The sequence below is a fragment of the Furipterus horrens genome, unplaced genomic scaffold (assembly GCF_987537825.1).
Source record: "Furipterus horrens unplaced genomic scaffold, mFurHor1.1.pri manual_scaffold_5, whole genome shotgun sequence".
NCBI lineage: Eukaryota > Metazoa > Chordata > Mammalia > Chiroptera > Furipteridae > Furipterus > Furipterus horrens.
This window is the reverse complement of record NW_028327175.1, coordinates 151188909-151210349: the sequence shown is the minus strand read 5'-3', so window position 1 is coordinate 151210349 and position 21441 is coordinate 151188909. Positions and strand designations below refer to the sequence as shown.

The 21441-nt window shown below is 37.0% G+C and overlaps 1 protein-coding gene across 1 annotated transcript; it reads left to right on the top strand.

The window, feature by feature from the left end:
- Positions 1–1511: 1511 nt before the first annotated feature.
- Positions 1512–13547, top strand: MRLN (myoregulin). Its single transcript, XM_090279296.1, has 3 exons — positions 1512–1624; positions 11443–11558; positions 13023–13547. Exon 3 carries the CDS (start codon positions 13043–13045, stop codon positions 13181–13183), a length of 141 nt encoding a protein of 46 aa, XP_090135422.1. The 5' UTR covers positions 1512–1624; positions 11443–11558; positions 13023–13042; the 3' UTR covers positions 13184–13547.
- The last annotated feature ends 7894 nt before the right edge of the window (positions 13548–21441 follow it).

Below are 21441 nucleotides of genomic sequence, written 5' to 3'. Positions count from 1 at the left end.
TTCGTGTCCCAGGGACCCACTGGTAGTGCTAAGAGGATGTTTATTTATTCTTAAATTTTATCTTAAAAAAATTCTATTTGTGTTATACAATGAACATAATATATTTATAATAGTCTGTGAAAAAGTTTTATAAATGTGTATGTGTTCAGTGGATACTCAAAAATTTTAAACTGACCAGAGTACTAAAAAGAAATGTAGGTTCTGCTCCTACTCTATATACTCTCACCCATCTATTAAACAGGTTTTTTACTTTATTATTATTATTTTTTTGGACAATTGCCTCAGCAGAATAACACTCCACTGTATGAGGTTTGTAGTAAGGTGTTCCAGCCTCCCCACCCCTAGCAGTTAGTTGAAAAAAGGTTTAGTTTGAAAAAAAAGGACAATTACCAGGCCTGAGCCAGGGTGACAGGCAACTGGAACCTTCAGAATGAGGCAATTTCACAAGCATTTTCCCCTTCAATGAATATCTTTATATATTTCAATAACTTCTGTCTTATCATCAGTTTTCTTTAAACACTTTGTACAGAGCCAGTATTTAATATAGTTTAGGTCCGAAAATACAATCTTAATGGTCCAAACAATTTGATGTCAATTGCTGGGGCAGTGGAGGCATAGACCTGGACTTTTTGAAACACAGCTTTTTAAAAGGGGAGAGCCTCTACAAAGCAGTAGCCAGGTCAGTATTATACTTTCATTCTTCAGACTTCAATTCTACAGGTTTCCAAGATCCATCTCCCTGTCCCCGACACACAACACACACACACACACACACACACACACACTTCCAGAAATTGCTTTAGGACCCCTAAGGGAGAGAGGCTGATATGCTTACAAGCAAAAAAATCTCAAAATACTGATAATGAACACTTGAAAATCCATTAAAAAAAATCTTACCTGAGGATGTGCTCATTGATCTTAGAGAAGATGAGAGAGAGAGAGAGAGAGACATCGATGTGAGAGAGAAACATCGATTGGTTGCTTCCCATATGAACCCCAACTGGGGATTGAACCCTTAACCTATGGACCTATGTATGTGCCCTGATCAGGAATCGAGCCTGCAACTTTTTGGTGTATGGGATGATGCTCCAACCAACCAAGCCACCCAGCCAGGGCTTGAAAATCCATTTGTTTATATATTTTAAAAATGGGGGAAGTTAATTTAAACAAGGGGAAGATGTATAAATTTGAGAAGATATTCAGATATTCACAGGAAAGCATATCTAAGAAGAACAAAGGATAGTATAACATTAAATGAATCATGTCATTTTTCAAGAGAGTTAAACACTAAGGATATTTTTGTTAGTTGATTGTCGAACTCTTAGAGTGTTTGACATAAAATCTATTGATTGTGAAAGAGCTGACACCCTCCTCATGGGGTATTTGAGCTCCTGTGTGGGCCTAAGTATAATTTTGTCATAATTTATCCCACCTGTGTCTGTCAATTCCTTTCTACTTGCCTCCTCCTGTAATGCTCTGGCTCATGTTTCTTCATAAAGCTCTAGGCCAGTTATTAATAACAGCCCAGTGACGCTCCTGATCCACCAAAGAGCATATGGTGTTTTTCACAAAAGAGAGAGATCATTTCCTTGACTTTGGACTTCGCTTATTGAATCCCTGAACAGTAAGTTTTGATTTTTTAAAAAATAGGGGATTTTACAATGTTGATAGAGGAGGAAATTTTAGTATGACTCTTGTTTGGTTCTAATAGAGAGAGAGTAGAGTAAGTTAAAACTTAGATTCATAAAGCACATTTCCCCTCCCTGCATTTTAATATCTCTCCAATTTGTATAAGGCTGATTATTAGATAAATTAACGAATTAACATTCTATTCTTTCCATTTCCTTCTGGCTTAATAAAGGCAGGAAAAGAAGGAGGGGTTAATGATGCCTAAATTACTTGAGAAGCTTTGTGGCTGTGCTTGATATTTTCATCTGCCTGGGTTTCCTTTCCAAATAGAGAATTTATGTGATTTCAAAGAGAAATTTTACTTATGGAAAGTATCGCAGGGGAGTGTTGAACAGGAGACTTGGGTCTCGTCATTTTTCTGTATTTGAGATTTGGATTAGAGAGAGCACCCGTCTTGTTACACAGATTTATTGCCCTCTTGTGATTTTAGGCAAAGTCTTTGTCTTTGAAGCCGTTCTGTAATGGTTGCTTCTGAGAGTCCTGCAAAGTAGGTCACTGTGTTTTCTGTCTGGAAAGGAGGACCCTGACGCCCAGAAAGGCCACTGCCCAGCTCACTCCCTGTGAGCAGAAATGAAACCTGACACTCTGGTCCTTCTTCAGGACTATAAACCAATACAGCTTTCTGCTTTGGTTACATATGTCCAGTGCCTTTGAACATGCGCATTGGGCTCCTGGATGAAACGTATAAGGGAGGTGTTACAGTGAATAGGAAGGAGGCAGATGTTCTCTTGGTATTGAGCCCTAGCTTGGACCACTCACGAACTGTGTGACCTTACCCAAGTACTCAGCCTCTCTGGGGTAGTGGGGTTTACCCATAATGTATATACGTGGCCAACTATGGTAACATTATTTAGAAAATCCTTCATTTGAATTTTTCCTGAATCTTCTTTTTTAAATTTTATTTAAAATTATAGTTGCTGTACAATATTATATTAATTTCAGGTGTACCATGCCATGATTGGACATTTATATAATTTATGAAGTGATCACCCCAGTACATCCAGCCCTTGAATCTTCTTAATCATCTCTCATTTGTTTTTACGTCAAAACCTAGAGCCTTCAATGTGATATTTAATGGAAAACATTAGCCTAAGCTGTTGAGACAATAATTGGCTTTTGCTGCTCTTAATAACATCATCCTCAGGATGGTGTGGATGCTGTGACTGCTGAGGATGGGAGTGTGGAAGGGTGGTGTATGGTCAGCAGTTCGGGACATGAGGCTACAACCAAGGTCAGCAATGGTGGAGAAGCTTGCAAAAATGATTTCAAAGCATAGGCTGTTGTTTAATAAACTTACCTGCTCTCCTATACTCAGCATTCTAAATGTTTTCTTTTGGTTGTGGTTACAAAGGACTGATTTGCTGCCTTGCTAGATTTCGATCCTATATCTGGATGAGATAGAAAGGAGGGTTGTCTCAGACAAAACCCGCTTCCCAATGTGTCACCCTGTAACTCAGGAGATAGGGTGAGATTTTTGTTTTCCTTTATAAGCTTTCATTCTGCAGACTTTTAGTTAATTCTAAGTGTGTGCAAGACACAGTATTAAGTTCGCAAGGGGTCAATGGGCTCTGTACGTAGAAGACATCAGGATATGAGTCAGAATAGGCTCGTTTCATGATCCATGAGAAGGACAGGCAGGAAACTGCATTATGATACAGTACAAGTCCACAGGGCCTTCACACCCCAAAGTTAGCAAAAACAAGCAGACTTCCCCTTGGAAGGCCGTACATTCTTAGAAAATGCCTCGTTGATTTACAGGGTTCCTCCTTGTGTTCACATCCTAAGTAATCAGCTTGTGAAGCATAGAAGAACATCACCTTAGAGTCACAGCTCATCTTTTCCCATCCCACATTTTTAAAAAATCGAACACCTATTTTGTTCTAAAATGCTGTGCTAAATGCTGGAAAAATAATTCTGCCAAAAAGGAGGTCACAGACTTTTATTTAACTGGAAGTTGTGTTCTCCATCCTAGCTGTCTGTCTTCTCAGCTAAATTCGACTTCCAAGTAACATGTAACTGGTTTCAGATGCCACACCTGTACCTCAGTGGGTAAAAAATCACCACCAATGAGTTAATGCAAAGGAGTGTGTGTTGCAGTCCAAGGAGATAGTTTAAAAGATTTTGGCAGATGCTTTTTAGAACTGAAACAGGTCCAGAGATTTTCTGCTCTCCTCCACTCACTAGCCCCAAACCTGCGATGGCACTTGTTTGGAGGTACAAGCTTTGCAGATGAGAAACAAACACCTTCAGTCCCACTCCTCGTTGCCCCAAAGGATGAGGTATGGAAGGCACTGCTGTGCTGGGGCTTCCTGTTGAAGCCTGGTGGCACTGGGGCCCAGCCAGTGCCCTGGGCTATTCATTGGGCCTTGTAAGGGTGCACTACAGCTGTCATTCAAAGAGGGCTGGCGAACTTGGCAGGGAGAACATTGAAGACATTTCGATTATTTTGGTTCTGGAATATTTCTTCATGTTAAGTGCCCGTAACTGAGTAATTTCAGTTTTCTTAGGGGCGATGCCCAATCTCCTATTTGGGCAGGAATGTGGTAGCAGGGAATCTCAGCCTTCGGGAGTCTTGGTAATGAGTGATTAAGAGGAGATGTTTGTTCATGTGTAGAAAAATAGTTCATTTTAGGGCCAAAAATATTTACTTAAAACATTTGAGGCATGGTCGTAGATGGCTTGGGTAGGTTTACTCTGGACAGGTGTTGACACTGAAAAAAAGCCTGAGAGGGAGAGTTGAAAACAACTCTGGAGGATCAGGTTTTCTTCTCATCCACCTGATTACTCATATTTTTTAACTGTACTTTGGCTGCAGGGAAGGGGCCATCTTTCTGATTCTGCTCCTTCATCGTACTAATCACTATTTTTTCCAGGATCAGGCAGCATGCTGGGCTCTTTTGTTACCTTTGTCCAGTCCTGAGGTAATGTGGTGGTTAAGGCTTTGGAGCCAAACGGATCTCTCTCCAAATCTCTGGTCATCCCTGGTGTGTGATCTTGAATAGCATTACTTAACTTCTCAGAGATAGGAGTATTAATAATTTACCTCATAAGGTTTTATGAGATTAAAATCAAAGCATGTAGAGGCCCATCGTTCCACCTAAGGAAATAGAAGTGTAATCACTCACCTCATAAGGTTTTATGAGATTAAAATCAAAGCGCATGTAGGCCCTTCTTAGCTGTAGTAATGAATACAATCCTCTCCACCTCCTGTAAGACAGGTATTATCAAGATTCTCCAGATGAGGTAGCAAGTGGTGTTAAGTGCCTGGGCCAAGGATACAGATCTAATACCAGTCAGAACCAGGATCTAAAACCAGTTCCATCTGGTCCCAAAAATCTACGTTCTCTTCCCACTCCACTGACCATGTGTGACAGAGCATAAGTGTGTTTTTAGTCGAAGTCCACTTTGTCAAATTCTGTGTCTTGTGAGTGTACCTGGCCAAGGTTTTTGGTTTTCACTTGTGACCTCCTTTATTCTAGATTCTCTGGTCTTCACTTGGCTTGAATCAAAGAAGTTGGGAGGTGATGAAGGTAGAATATCTCCAAATGGCCATGTCTTGTGAAATGCAGAATCCAATTTATCAGAGATTTTGAAAAATTGCTGGGGCATTTATGATAGTAGCTCTGAAGAAAAGCAGCTGTGTGATCTCAGACAAGTGCTGTGCTTCTATGGGCCTCATTTGTCAAATAAGAAGTTTACAAAATCTCAAATGTCTTTTCCAGTGCCAACATTTCTGTAGTAGTTCAGACTTGTCACTATTGTTGTTTTTCTTAGCTGGAAAGGGAAAAATTTCCTTAAAATCATATTTTAATCAGGGAACAAGGTCCAACAATCATGCCTGCAATCACTTCAGTATAAAGCCATGTGCTATTTATAATGATTCTCACTCAAGCTTTCTCTCATAGAAGCCTCATATGATGAATTAATCTTTCAGATGTGTGTTAAATTTCTTTTCTTACATCATTCAGCTTTGGGAGAATCATACGGAGCCTTAATTAGTTCAGAAAGTGCAACTTGAACTCAAATTTTAGAAATTTACAGAATATACAAAATCCATTAACCATTAAATATGCCCAGCTTTTCATTTAACTTCTGAATATCTCAGATTTCAGGAGTTTATGTCCCCTGCCCTGCTAGACCAGCATCCATTTCTGGAGTCTTATGGGGACAAATCTCCATTATGGCATAGAAGTGGTAACCATCCCCACAGGACACTCCTATCCTGAAACCTGTAGGGCTGGTGCCAAATTTTTGTTGCTTTCCAAAAGCTTGACTTGGTTCCCTAATTATAAGAAAGAAAGAAAATAAAATAGACATGGAAACATCAACAAAACATAATTACCATGTGATTTCTCAAGTTTCTAAAAGATAATTTTATTGAACATAACTTTTATGGGAAAGATATATTTTCCATATATAAACAAATTAAAAGCACCCAACTTTGGGATTTTAATTTTAAAATATTTGCTGGGAAAAATAGACACTATATGGGGGTGGGCAAAAGTAGGTTAAATTACCAGCCATCATTACCTAAAAGATAAATCATGAGCAAGGATACAAAATTATACCAATAAGAAGACAAATAATACAAATACATAATACAAGAATAAATTCTTTCGTGTACTCAAAACTATAATTCTCCTTTTGCCCACTGCTGTATGTGTTTTTCTTGTTGTGATTGTCATTTGATCTTTCAAGAAAGCTTCTACTGTACATACAGTTATGAGGCACTGAGACCCAGGATGGGCAGCGCCATTCCCACTTTCTAGGAAGATAGATACTACCAAGGGGGTGGTACATACAAATGACCATAATACAGTGTAGTGAGCTGCGGTACATTATAGCCAAGTGAGTACTAAATTCTACCTGAGGAAGTTGGGGTGGATCACAGAGGAGGCAACATTGGGTTTCAAAGGATAAGCAGGTGTTGACAGCTTTGTATGTTTAGGTGCTTAAAAAGAACCTGAAAAGAATGATTCATTCAAAGGGTACCATCTAGGAGGTAATGTGCTAAATGGTAATTCATAGTAATAGTCATCATCTTTTATTAAATATTTGCTTGCTAGGCACGACTATTAGCTCATTTAATTCTCACACTACCCTAAGAAGAGGATAGTATTATGATCACTCCCATTTTAAAGACATGCTGAGGCACAGAGAGTTAATGTAACTTGTCCAAGTTCTCATGGCAAGTGTCAGATCTGAACCCAACCCCATTAGTCTAAATCCAGACCCATTCATCAACCACCATGTCTTAAAAGCACGCTCGTTATTTCTCTGTCCAGCTAAAGTTGAGATCAAGGGGAGAAACTTGTCAGTCATAAGTGACCAGTGGATAGATAATGAACTAAAAATAAACAAGAATAAAACTGCAGATAGAAAAGGAATATAAAAAAAAAAAGATTTAAAAACTGTACTTTCAGCTAACCTGGTTGCTAGAGAATAACTTCCTAGTGGTGGTTTGTGAATGTTCCATTTCCAAAGAGCAGATTGTTTTGACGTGAATAATCTAACAACTGCTGTTGTAAAGATATTCTGGCAAACTCAGAGTCTTTAGGCTCAGAGAGGAAGTGCAAGACTGTGCATCTCGCTGTTCAATCAGCAGTTCACGTTTGCAGAAAGGAGCCAGGACCAAAGAAAAAGAGTGGCCATTGATAATTACATGTGGATATTTTCATTTTGGTACAGTCAGTTCCCATTGTAATGCAGATCTTTTCAAACATGACTTCTCATTAGAAAACATTAATAAATCCATGCAGTTGAGAAAGGGTGGCATTTGGGGACTGGAGTTCCAGGTTAGTAGTATCTAGGCTCCAACATGGAATGATGAGTAGCCTGGGCAGCTTCTCCCTATCCTGATAGTGTGTAACATGGCCCGGCACATTCTTGACCCTCAAATAAAGGGTCATTATTATGCTTTACATAAGTGACCTATTAACCAAAAATGGACAGATTTCAGTTATGTTTTATTTTTTAACATGTGTTTCAGGGGAACTTCTGTCAGTATTTTCCTGACCATTAGATATTGATGGAAACAAGAAGTAGGATTAGCACATTCTTGTCAATAAAGAAAATATTTCTGAAATATGACTCATGTTTAAGACTAAATTTGATTCCAATGAAAAATGTTTTTCTTTTGATTGAAAAAGAGACTACAATTTTTCTCGACCAAGAATCCATGCCTAATATGTAAAAGGAAATAGTAGAAGTTGAGAGAAATTGTGAAAGGTGTGATGTCTTAGTAGAAATAAATAGTAGGAATGATTTTATATAATAGAGGGTTTTTTGTTTTTTTTTAGTTTGTTTTACATTGTTCTGTTTTTGCAAAGGCACAAAGCCATTTGGGTAATGCACTCTTCTTATGGTCTCAGGAGTCAGAGTTGATTTGAGAAACCCTGTTTTACATAAAATCATGATTGTAAAGATTTTAATCAAGAGCCTACAAGCTGCCCTGACCAGTGTGGATAAGTTGGTTGAGCATCCATCCCACAAAGCAAAGGTTGCTGGTTCGATTCCTGGTCAGGGCATATACCTGGGTTGTGGGTTGGGTCCCCAGTTGGGGCATGTGTGAGAGGCAACTGATCGATGTTTCTCTCACACAACAATGTCAATGATGTTTCTCTCCCTCTATTACTCCCTCCCGTCTCCTCTCTCTAAAAATAAATAAATAAAATCTTTTAAATAAAAGAGCCTACAAGCTGATGTCAGGCTGAAGAATGGAGAATTCAATGAAGTTCAACTCCCAGAGACCAAGGGTTACTCCTGCTCTCTATTTGTCCAATTGACTTTGTGGGATACCACTGTTCAACCATTCAATAAACAATGAACAGGCCAGTTTGAAGTAGATCATTTGGAATGCTGATGAAAACAAAAGAAAAAATAAAGAGAAGTTTTAAAAACCTGGTAAGAGAATATGAGTTCTATTTCTAGTACAACATTCTATAAAATAGTAAATTGATTCCTTGTGTCTTCTGGAAATAGGAGTGGGGGAAAAGTCAGTAAAGGCATAAAAATGGGAGGGGAAATTATTTGCAGTCATCTGAAATTTCAACATGAAATATATTGGGGCCATAACAGCCTATGATGTCTTATTACAGAAATTGGAGGTGATATTATTTTAGCTATGTTTTTTTAATACTGCAGTCAAGATAAGACCATGGTCCTGAGATAGTCACACTATGTATTATCATACTTTCAAAAGTGTCCTAACTCATTTGAAATTTATTTATATTTTTGGTGCATGTTTTATCCAGTAACAGTTTTTTTCCTTAAAATTTGCTGCTGTTAAGTAATTTTCCCCCAAAAGAATATCCCTGAAATTCCAGATAAAAAAACATTCGATTACTGAGCTTCTAGCTAATGTAAATCAAAGTACTGTGATACTCATAATTTTAACCCACAGTAGAATCTGAGTGTGTTTGTAATCATGTGATGATACCACTTTGTGTCCTTCCAATGATTTAGATTTACAAACAGGTCTAACATCAAGGGGAAGAACCAAACAGGTATCATGCACATTCTGTTTCTCATGGGCATTTTGAATGAGACAAGAACATGTTCTTTAGCAAAAGAGTGAATTTATTACAAAAGACCAGGCTATAATCATTTGTTAAATGATTATTTTGACAAAAATAAAATCAGCATACATTATTTTTAATATATGGGGAGGAAGAAGGCTAGCAGTCATAGGACTACTTCCTTTACTTTTCTAAAGTTATATAAGCAACATTCTTTTAAATGAAAATACGAGAAATGTAAAAAGCAAAAGGAAAAAAAAATTACCCAAACTCAACCATTACGACCACCTTTCACATTGTACTATTCCTGTTTTCTTTTTAAAATATTTCAATTGTGAAGTCTAACATACATACAGAAAAGCACATAGAACTTCTATTTACAGTTTAACAAGTAGTTAAAAAGTGACTGGCAGTGTCACCACATCGAGGATGAGAAACGAGGCTTTGCTGGAAGCTCCCCACCTCCACCTACCCCTTCTCCTACTCTCACTGAAGACACCACTATCCCGAATTTATGGTAGCCAATGCCTTGCTTTTTTTGATGAATTTAACACTACACTGTTGCCACCCGTATCTATACCACTAAACCGTGCACTTTTTTAATTAAAGTTTTAATTATAGTTCACATATAATAGTATGTTAGTTTCAGGTGTGATTCAACCTTTATGTACCTTATGAAGTAATCATCACAATAAATCTAGTAACCATCTGTTACTGTACATAGTTATTATGATACAATAATAATGACTATATTCCTCATGCATTCTGTCCACATGACATGCTTTATGACTGGAAGTTTGTAATATCTTTCCTTAATTTTCACTCGAGATTATGTTTATTGATTTGAGAGAGAGAGAGAAGTGGGAAGGGAGAAAGAGAGAGAGAGAGAGAGAAGCAGATCACTGTTTTCTGTAAATGCCCTGACTGGCGACAGAACCCACGACTCCTTTTGGTGCACGCTCCAACCAGCTGAGCTGCCTAGCCAGGGTGGAAGTTTGTACTTTTTAATCTCTTTCCCTTTTTCTGCCTATCTGCTCACACTCCTCATCAGTTTGTCCTGTGTCTATTAGTTTGTTTCGTAAATCATGTACTTTTAACTGTTTTTCTACTTTATGTGAGTATACTTACACATTGCGTGTTTTCTTTTATACCTTTATATTAAACAATTTAATATTATACTTGTAAACATCAGCTCTGTTTTTGTGTGGAGCTGTAGCTTAATTTTCATTATTGTAAAAAAATCTATTATATGAATTTATTATCTATCTATCATCTATCTACTAATGAGAGTTTGGATTGAAGATATTACAGATAGTGTTTGGATATGTGTCCTGGATGTAGATATTCATGCATTTCCTCGGGTATATACCTAAGATTGTAATGGGTGATCACAGGTGTTGGTTTCAATCATCTTAAATGTTTTAACAATTTTCTAAGCAGTGCTTCTATTATTTCACAGTTATAATGATCATCATCTCATTGGACAAAAATCAGTCTTCCTTTTGTGACTAAATTTTATAGTCTGGCCTCTTGTAATAAAAATCTTAAAACTTGTAGAATTTATAATAGACATACAGATTAATCAGTTATATTCTCTTATGTAAACAGAGAAGTTTTGTTTGTTGTCATGGTAGATATTGAAGCAAATATCTTTAAAATAATTTTCAGGGAATGTTTTAGAGTTACAATTAACATGCAACATTGTATAAGTTTAAGGTGTGTGACATTGATTTGATACATTTATATTATGACTGCCGTACAAGCATTACCTAATACCTCTATTGGATCACGTAATTATCATTTCTTTTAGAGTCGGGAACAACTAAAATCTAGTTTCTTAGCAAGTTTAATGTTTTAATAGATTTTTTTTCTATAATCACTGTACTATACATTAAATCTCCAGGACTTATTTATTAGTTAAAAGTATGTACACTAAACATTTCTCTCATCCCCCCACCCCCAAGAATTGTTTTCTTAAAAAGTGTTGTGAATGTTTGCCCTGCCAGGAAAATCCTAGAATTCAGTTTAACTCTTCTGTTAAATGTACAGTTCTGAGCTATACTAATTTGTGGTAAAATGAAATTAAAGTGTCATATTTTCCAAAGTCCACTCTTCAACATCTCCTTCCTGACTTCTCTGATAGTAATTTTCGAGTTTTGCTATGTAGGCTCCCTGTCCCTCAACTTTATACACTACCTCACTAGCCAATAAAACCTTTTAATGTGCTTTGACCCAGGAACAAAAGTTGCTAAGAGACCACCTGTGCTGAATGTATGTACTTTGTTCTATCGAGAGCAGAAAGAGAGAAAACCAAATAGCAGTGTCCTCTGCCACAACCTGGGATTAAGTCAGGTAAGAAATGGGTTTCTCCTCTTCAATCTTTACCAATTGTCTGGTCTTTCCCTCACTTCTTATTTGAGCCGCTCTCTTACTGTTGTTGAAGAACATTGAAGGTACCCCTCAGGGCACAAAGGAAGCAATTAGGAGGCTGCGAGGTTATGGACAGAAAGAAAGTCACTTTATAAACTCATGTATTATTCTTATCTCTTGTTTCTGTAACATAGGCAAAAGGAATTGTTGAATATAGGGGATATACTAGGTGTTTTCTTTGCTAGTGATTGCTGTATAGTTTGGGGCATGAGTCTTTCCTTTAGGAATGGGCTAGTAATTACAGAAATTAATCAAGATTGCTAAAAGTGGGTGAAAATTACACTTCTATAAGTCGTATATATATATCTCCCCCTCTTTCTTTCTCCTCTCCTAAAAATCAACCTGACTTTTTGGGTTTTGAGTGAAAATAGCACTACCCTAATCTTGCCACTTAAAAAAAATACTGATGTTCTTTTTAAGTTGAGTATATAGGGGACTTTGATGTAATCATTTGAAAATTACTTATTTGATCTTGCATTCCTGTAAAAGTAGTTAAGAATGGTTCTAAACTTTCTACCTGACTGACATTTGGTAAAATGTTCCAACAGTATGCTAAACCGACCACAAGTTATACTTTTACAAATTCTAGTATATGTTTTAAAATTCCAGCTATTTTAAAGCTGTTTAATTAACACTAAAATGTGGAGGCAATTGATTGATATCTTAATAAATGACCAGAATATGAGAGAGAGGATTTTGAAGGAAAGATCAAGATGATTAAAAAAAAAAAATTTGGTTTTTTTTTTTTAAGTTTTCATTTTTTTAAACTTAAAAAATATTTTTCTACCTGCCTTTTCCTGTGTTTTCAAATTTTCATTTCCTGGTAATACCAACTATATGGGTTGGAAGAATAATAATTTCACTAATTCCATTGTAAAATAATGTAAATGACTTAGCAGATAAGATTTTAAATGATTTAGCAGATAAAATTGTAAATGACTTAGCACCTAAGACTGCATAAATACTGATAACACAAAAAGAGAATAGTTATTCCGATAGTTACTTGAGCTGTTTCTTTTCTTTAAAAAAAAATTTTTTTTCAGTTACAGTTGACATACAATATTATATTAGTTTTGGTGTACAGCAGTGATTAGACATTTATATTCCTTACAAAGAGGTTGAACTGGTTTTCTTTAGAAAGAAAGGCAAGTTTGGCATATAGAAAAATTTGATCATGACATAAAGTAGCCAGAATGAGTGGATAAAAAATATGTTAATTCATTAAGAAGTAAAACATTTTAGTTATTTGTTGGTTACAAATACATTGAATCTCGCCTAAAATATGTTTCTTCATCACTATTTCTTTGCAGTACAAATATTAGATTGAGTTAAAAAAATCAGAACTATGTGTTCATTTAAGGATACTTCTCACTTTTTCTCCCCTAGGAAGCAGGAGCATTTTGGATATGACGTGTACAAACTGGATATTAATTTCTACTACTACACCCACAAGTCTGGAAGATGAAATTGTGGGAAGACTTCTAAAAATTTTGTTTGTTATCTTTGTTGACTTATTGTCTATTATATATGTTGTTGTAACTTCTTAGAAAGCTGACTTCCCTTACTTTACAAGTAAATTTCATATTAAATGCCTGTGAATAAAACTTTGTAGTTTAGTGTGTTGAATGATTTTAATTTGATGACATCTCCAATTATTCTAAAAACCAACAGGACATTACAATAAAAACAATACTGGCCCTGGCTGTCATGGCTCAGTGGATTGAGCGCCAGACTGTGAACTGAAGGGTCGCTCATTCAATTCCCAGTCAGGGCACATGCCTGGGTTGCGGGCCACGTCCCCAGGTCGGGGTGTGTGAGAAGCAACCGACTGCTGTATCTCTCACACATTATGTTTCTCTCTTTTTTCTCCCTCCCTTCTCCTCTCTCTAAAAATAAATAAAATTTTTTTAAAAACCCAATATTGTGTATTGTTTAGTACTTTATGGTTTATAAAACATTCCCATAAATTGGAGTAGAATTTCCCCCCTAAAATCTATGCTACTGAGTCATAAAGTTTTCTGATTTTTAACATGATTGTTATTTGGTAAACTGACTAAAATTTGTAGGTGTCATATGAATGAAGTTGATTTTTTAAGAATCCATACCTAAGTGAAATTTTATATGGTTCTATTTTTAACACATAGCTTAACATGACAGTGATCTTTTTATACAATATACCAATAATTTGTACTTATTTTATTATAAACACATTTCATCTGTGTGTAGGTAGCAGTATGTCATTAATGTAAGGCTCACAATAATCCTAGGAGGTAGGTGTTTTTTATCCCCATTTTATAGATAAAGAAACTGAACCTTGGAAGAATTATGCTAGCTTGAGACCATAACTAGGAAGTGGTAGAACCAGATCTTGGTCCTTCACAATCCACAATATCATGTTGTCTCCAAAGGTAAATAGGACAAGTGTGCTTAAAAACCAATCTGCAGAGCTCAACTTTTTTTCACCATAATATTTTATTCAAGACCCTATGGCTGTATTTTAATACATTAGTCCCTCCTTTCCTGTGAGAGATTTGTTCCAAGACCTTCAGTGCATGCCTGAAACTACAGATAGTATTGACTTCTACATATACTATATATTTTAATACATATATACCTATGATAAAGTGTAATTTATAAATTAGGCACAGTAAGAGATGAACACAATAACTAATAATAAAATAGAATAATTTTAACAATATACTGTAATAAAAGTTATGCAAATGTGGCCTCTCTCAAAATAGCTTATTATACTGCACTCACCTTTTTTCTAAGAAGCAGCATTTTAAGTGAAAACTTCTCTTTGGCATATTCATATTGCCAGCATCATTACCCTGGCATTTTGAGCCATTATTAAGTAAAATAAAGGTTACTTGAACACAAACGCTGTGATACCACCACAGTCAATCTGATAACCAAGATGGCTCTTAGTGGCTAATGGGTGGGGAGCGTACCCAGCATGCAAATGCTGGCAAAGGGATGATTCACGTCCCATGCAGGACCACTAGAGAGTTCATCATGCTCTCTGGAACAGTGCGCAATCTAAAACTTATGGATTCTTCATTTCTGGAATTCTCAATTTGATATTTTTGGAGCATGGTAAGTAGATCCTTTGTAATTAAAAGTAGAAAAGGAAACCATAGATAATGGGAATACTACTATATTGCTCCTATTTATTTTCTTATTTCACATTTGAAAACATTTTATAATAAACAAGATTGTTTACCCTTTTCTCATATCCAATTAAAAACTATTTTATTTATTTACTTTTAGAGAGAGAGGAAGGGAGGGAGAGAGAGAAGGAGAGAAACATCGATTGCTTGCTTCTTCCACACGCCCAACTGGATACAGAACTCACAACCCATGTGAGTGTCCTCACTGGGATGAAACTGCGACCTTTTGCTTTGCGGAGCGATGCTCAACCAACCGAGCCACACTGGTCAGGACCTCATATTTAATGTGACAGTGCATTCTATTCCCCTGTTTTCTTGATTCCTTACTTTCTAACTGTGTTAAAATATAACCGTTGAATTCCTGCTTTTTAAGCTTTTGAAAAACATTCTCTTTGTCCTTTAGACTTTTTGACTTTCTACATTGGATACACATGCTTCACAACATTCTGACTTCTTCCATGTGATAACCATCTCCTCAGATTTTGCCCAATCATTAATACAAGTTTCATAAGAGACCTAATGGAGTGTGAAAAGAACCTAGGACCTTTGAGACTTATTACTTAACTGGCTTGTACTTAACCTTTCAGTGGTGTTGGATATTTAGCTATAAGCCAAACAGAGTTAAACTATTTGAGCATTTGCTGTAACAGAAAATCCTATTTTTTTTCTACACTATGTTGTCAGACCCTTCCTTTTCAATATACGGGTCATCTCCTGTTGATGAGATGTATTATTTCTCCCCTATTCCTTCTATTTGGGATTTGTCAGAGCCTGTTACCAGGTTACTCTTAAGGGAGTATAGTCACTCTCATCTTCAGGCAATTGTTTCTTTCCCCTGTGTGCTTCCAGGCAGTAGCCAACATGGTTAAAAGCATCAACTCTGAGGCCACACTGCCTGGGTTCAAATCTTGGCTTTACCTCTTACAATTTAATAACCCTATGTCTCTCCTTCCTTACCTATAAATCAGTGCCTGTGTCAGGTGTTGACAGAGGATGAAATGGGATGATTTGTGTAAAGGGCTTAGCATAGTTCTTGGCATTTGAAAAACCCGCAACCGATGATGGGTTGGTGTTATCAGCATCATCAGGTGGAAGCAGAGGTGATGTGGCTCCCTTCAGGCTGAGTGTTAGTGAGCCTCCATCACCCTGCTCGTTCCGCGCTTCCCCATACCCTTAGAATGACCACACATTAACCCATCCACATTAACCCAGCCCATCGCACTGGACCCTGGCATAGTTCTGGGAGCGGTGTCTAGACTAGATGACCCTGCAAAGCTTCTTTCAGTTATGTTATTTTGAAGCTTGTCAATGACTACTAGGTATCATCATATGACTTGAGATGACAAAGGTTATATGACAAATCCTTTTTCAATAAATAATGAGTCTTAATATTTTCAAGTATTGTGGCTTTGTCACTAAAAATAGGTTGCTTTTCTGTGGTATATTTATACAATGGAATACTACTCAGCTGTAAAAAGAAATCTTATCCTTGTGACAGCTTGGATGGACCTGGAGAGCATTATGCTAAGTGAAATAAGCCATCAGAGAAAGACTAGTACTATATGATTTCTCTCATTTGTGGAATCTAATGTACAAAATAAAAGGGAAAAGGGAAACAGACTCATAGAGAAAAAATTGACAGCTGTCAAAGGGGAGGGAGGTTGTGGGGCTGGGTAAAAACTGTGAAGGGATTAAGTAAAAAAAAAAAAAAAAAGCCCTGGCTAAGTTGGTTGGAGCATCTTTCCATAAACCAGAGGGTCAGAGGGTCATGGGTTTGATTCTTGATCAGAGCACATGCCTAGGTTATGGGTTGATCTCTGGTTGGGGCACATGCAAGAGGCAGCTGATGGATGTTTCTCTCCCTCTCTCTCTCAGCTTCCCCTCTCGATGGAATCAATAAACATGTCCTGGGGTGAAGATTTAAAAAAAAAAAAAAAAAAAGGAAAGAAAGAAAATAGGTTGCTTTTCCTTCATTCTTTAAAAACACTTTTTCCTTTCTTTTTTGCCAGGTGTGCTGCTGGGCAGCTAGGTCAAAGTAGTGAACAAAACATAGCTCCTGCTCTTGTGGATCTCATAGTCTAGTTGGGGGAAATGAGTGAACACCCAAATGAGGCAACTGCACTTGGGGAAGTATTGGGAGGGACATGCCTGGGGTGGTATGAGGGTATGGAGAAGAATATTCTACAAGTAGCAGCAATTACTGGGAGCTTGTTAGACATGCAGAATCTGAGTTCCCCTCAGACACATTGAATTCAGAAACTGCATTGTAATCAGATCCCCAGTGATTTGTATGTGTGCTACAGTCTGAGCAGCACTGTTGTGGAGGGAAGTTCACTGGACTAAGTGTTCCTACAGTCTGGCTACTGAACAGCTACGTGACCTCTGGGCAAGTTGTGTAACTTCTCTGGGTCTCATACCTGTCCTGTGTTAAAACAAAATAGAACAAAGCAAAAAACTAAAATGGCACAAATACTACTTGTTTTGCATATCACATTGAAATACTGTGAGTGTTAAATGAACTGGACTGAAACTTACATGAAAATGTATAACAGAAATGGGTTACATAAATCTAAGCCAGTGTTATAAATGTCAAGAAGACAGAAGTAGATCTGTGAGGTAAGGGACCTGTGACTACCTTCAGCAGAATTGGAAAAGGATTGTTTTAAATCGTAACAACATTCATGGCATGTCTGTATTATATGTTGCCTGGGTTAGGTGACATGTTTTTCATTGAGTGCCTTTCTGTAGAGTTGTATAGAACATAATGTTCACATGCACTGTTATCATCCATGCTAAAACTGAACTGATGATGTTTCTTAACTTCTCACTAATAGATAGACATTACCTAGCCATGCTTGAGTTCAGGTAGCTACATGCTGTTAATTTCATAGTTCCTTAATATCAACTCAAGTGGTCTTGCAGCCTTCCCTGTCCTCTGGTCCCTTGAAGAGATTATTCTGAATTTGAGAAGAGAAGTCAGAAAATGCCTGCTAGAATCCTTGTTATTTATAGATGGCAATACCTCACTGGTGTATACTATGCTAAGTGTTTTGCATACATTATGTAATTCAATCTATACTAATCAATCTATGAGTTGTTTCCATTTTACAGATGAGGAGGTGCAGGCTCAGAGGAATTAAGTAAAATGTTCAAGTTCACACAGGACATTGCAACTGTGGTGACACAGTTAGGAAGTGAGAGAACCAAGACCCTCAACTCAAAAGCATCTACCACTAGAATACTGTTCTTAACCATTCAGTTATTCTGCCTCATATCAAGTCAGACAAGTTCATTACCTCTGGCTCCTCATTTGAAAGGCAAGAAGTTTGCAGTACCATGAAGATCTTAATCCTATACTCAGGGATTCAATGAATAAAATAAAACATAACTCTGGGGCATGATTGAGAAACACTGTGATCTATAGACCAGGTTGTCGTTCTGGGTTACTCTCTGCATAACTGTTATTTGCTGACTTTACTGGGAGCAGTCCTACTAACTGAGCAAGCTGGGGGCAACTTGCCATGTAGGCCATTCTGGGATCAGCAATGAACACAGACTTATTTATAAACCCACAAGAAAGGCCCCTGAGCTCACTCTGCCATTTGACTTGGGATCATGGTGAGGTAAGATAAGTGCAAGAACATAGGAAGTCCTTGGTGGCCAACTGGGTTTCTAGTCTGAGACATGTGTCCTTTCTGCCAGGAGCTGGCTACAGACTATTCTCTGGAGGGTCAGTGTTCCTGGACTCCTATATGAGGTGTGATCTCCAGGTACAGAGACTGAGCTTTTAGATGTTATTTATGAACTTGATTATGATGTATAACATGGAGATCATTTATTCAATAAATATTTATTGTGCACTGACTGCCTGTCTGGCACTGTTGCAGGCACAGAGAAATACTGTGGCCCCTTGTCCTCATAGACCTTGCTTTCTGATGGGTAAATCAGTCAACAAACTGATAAACACATAAGACTTTCAGATAGTGCTAGGTGTCTTGGCAAAACTAAAACAGAGCAATGAGAGGAGGGTTTTGGTGGGGAAGAATGTTTTATCTGGGAGGATCTAAGAAAACTTTCGTGAGAAGATGGAATTGGAACAGAAGCTTTCTTGGTGAGGATCCAGTGAGGTGGAGACCAGGGAGAAGAGTGAGGATTTCAGATGCAGAGAATAGCAGGTACAAAGGCCCCGAGGTAGGCAGTGCTCAGCAAAGCATTAGGAAGTTCAGTGACTACAGCTTAGGAACCATGGGGGTCAGTTATTCAGGATTGATAAAAACTAGTTTCTATGTAACTTCTCTGACCTTTGTCCCACAACCTGGGTGATTAGGAAAACTTTGTCATGGCAGAATATGGAAAGAACATGGGGATGTCTGGTGTCCTGTGTCCTTTGCATGAGCACCCATCAAAACTTACGTTAAACAATGAACCCTCTCTCTGGGAGTTGCATTTTTTTTCCATGGTTATTTCAGGCTGATCATGTATGGTCCCTTTGTCACAATGTTAGACAACTCCATTACTCTGCTAGTTCAATTAAAAATCTGTGCTTTTAGGACAGCTTTTTAAAAACCATAAGCAATGCAAAAAATGTTATCTGCTGTAGGTTTTTATAACAGCTTTATTGAGAAATTAGTATACCATACAATTCATCTTTTTACAGTGCACAATTTAATTATTTTTAGTCTATTTACAGAGTTGTGTAACCACTACCACAGTCAATTTTAGAACATTTCATCATCCTAAGAAGAAATCCCATATGCATTAAGGCCCATGAGCAGTTACTCCCCACTTTTCTCCAACGTATCCTCCTTTAAAACATTTACCTCTGCCAGGCCTAGGCAACTCCTAATCTACTTTCTGTCTCTATAGATTTGCCTATTCTGGACATTTCATATAAATAGAATTGTACAATAGACAGTCAAACCTCGGTTCTTGAACGTCTTAGTTCTCCAACGATTTAGTTCTCAACTAAATTGTTCACAGAAAAAATGTCTCAGTTGTCTAACAAAACTTTGGGTCTCGATTCTCTACCCAACAATCCTTTCATACTGATACCTGTATAATCAGTCACATGTCTCTCAGGTGACAAACAAAGGAGATTCAGTTTTCAAACAGATCGCTTCTCGAATAGCTTTCCAGAATGAATTAAGTTCAAGAACCATTCCACTGTATAGCCTCTTGTATTTAGCTTGTTATGGCCAAATGATATATCATATTTATTAACCATTCATCAGTTGACAGACATTTGAATTGTTTCTACTTTTTAACAATTATGAATAGTGCTGTTATGAACACTCATGTACACATTTTTTTCTGATTGCATTTATTTTTAGTTATCCTGTGTATTTCCCTGTTAATGGAATTGCTGGGTCTTATGTTAACTCTACTTTTACCCTTTTGATGAACTGCAAATTATTTTATAGAGTGGCTGCCACACATCTACAGTTTTTCAAAAGGTTTTCTCTTGATCTCTAGAAGAAAAAAAACATTTTTGTTATCACCATAATCCTTAGGATTTCAAATGTCATGTAGATAGATTATGAAATAAAGGCTAAAGATAAAATTATTAACTTGATTTGAGTTTTAAAACCTTCATCTATTGTCTTTAAGTCTCCATGCTATCTAACAATCACAGCTGATTATTTGGGTTTCTTACCCAATTTTATGTCAAAAAGTTAATTACATAATAAATTCCTCACATTTCCTTCTAGTACCTTGGGGTAGATAATAAACATCCAAGTTAACATGAGATACTTTTTCATTGATGTAGATTAGATTTATTCAATTAGTATTCTTTCATTGGATATCTACTCTAAGCCAGGCACATTTGAGGTGCTGGGTATTTTCCTTGCTGTTTTCTACTGTACGAGGTTCACTTTATTCATTGTGTGGATAGAGAAGTTCTATGCAGTACCAATGACTCTCATAGCTTCTTTCCATACGCAGACCTTTTGCAGATTGAGTTTTTGGCTCTTGTTATTCATTAGCTGCATACTTCTCCTCATAAAATATGCTATTTGGGCCACACTTAGTGAGTAAAATTTATTGCAGATTATAGTTTTCAGCATGACAGATATTCCATTGAGTGTTTCTTTTTCTACCCCACAGCAAAGTTTATTTCTTCATTTATTCTGTGGTATATTGTATCACTGTTGGCTAAAGAAACTGTTGAAAAATAATCTTGACCAGCCAAAGAAAAGTTGAACCAATAGCCTGTCCAAGAATTATATCTAAGACCATTGTTGACAGAAGATGGACCCAAGTTGATGCCTGAGGAATGAAACTCAAGTCTTCTTGGTTTAAAGGCACATTTTCAGACTTTGTTGGTTGCTGTACTTTGTGGACTTCCTACATTGGTTATCATACCTGCCTGTCACTACAGAAACTCTTCTTGAATGAGTTTCAAGAACTCAAATGCAGGTTTTAGGAATGACAAGACACCCTGAAAGAATGTTATGTATGACAACCACTCACGACCATTGTAAATTTGTAAATAAATACAATTTTTCTCTTCTAACTACATATAGGATATGGAGGATGGGAATCCTAATTAGGGTTCTTTGGTCTACTCATGAAAGTAAGCACATATAGAGCACTATGTGTTAAGCTATTTTATCTGGTTTAATTCACTGAATCTT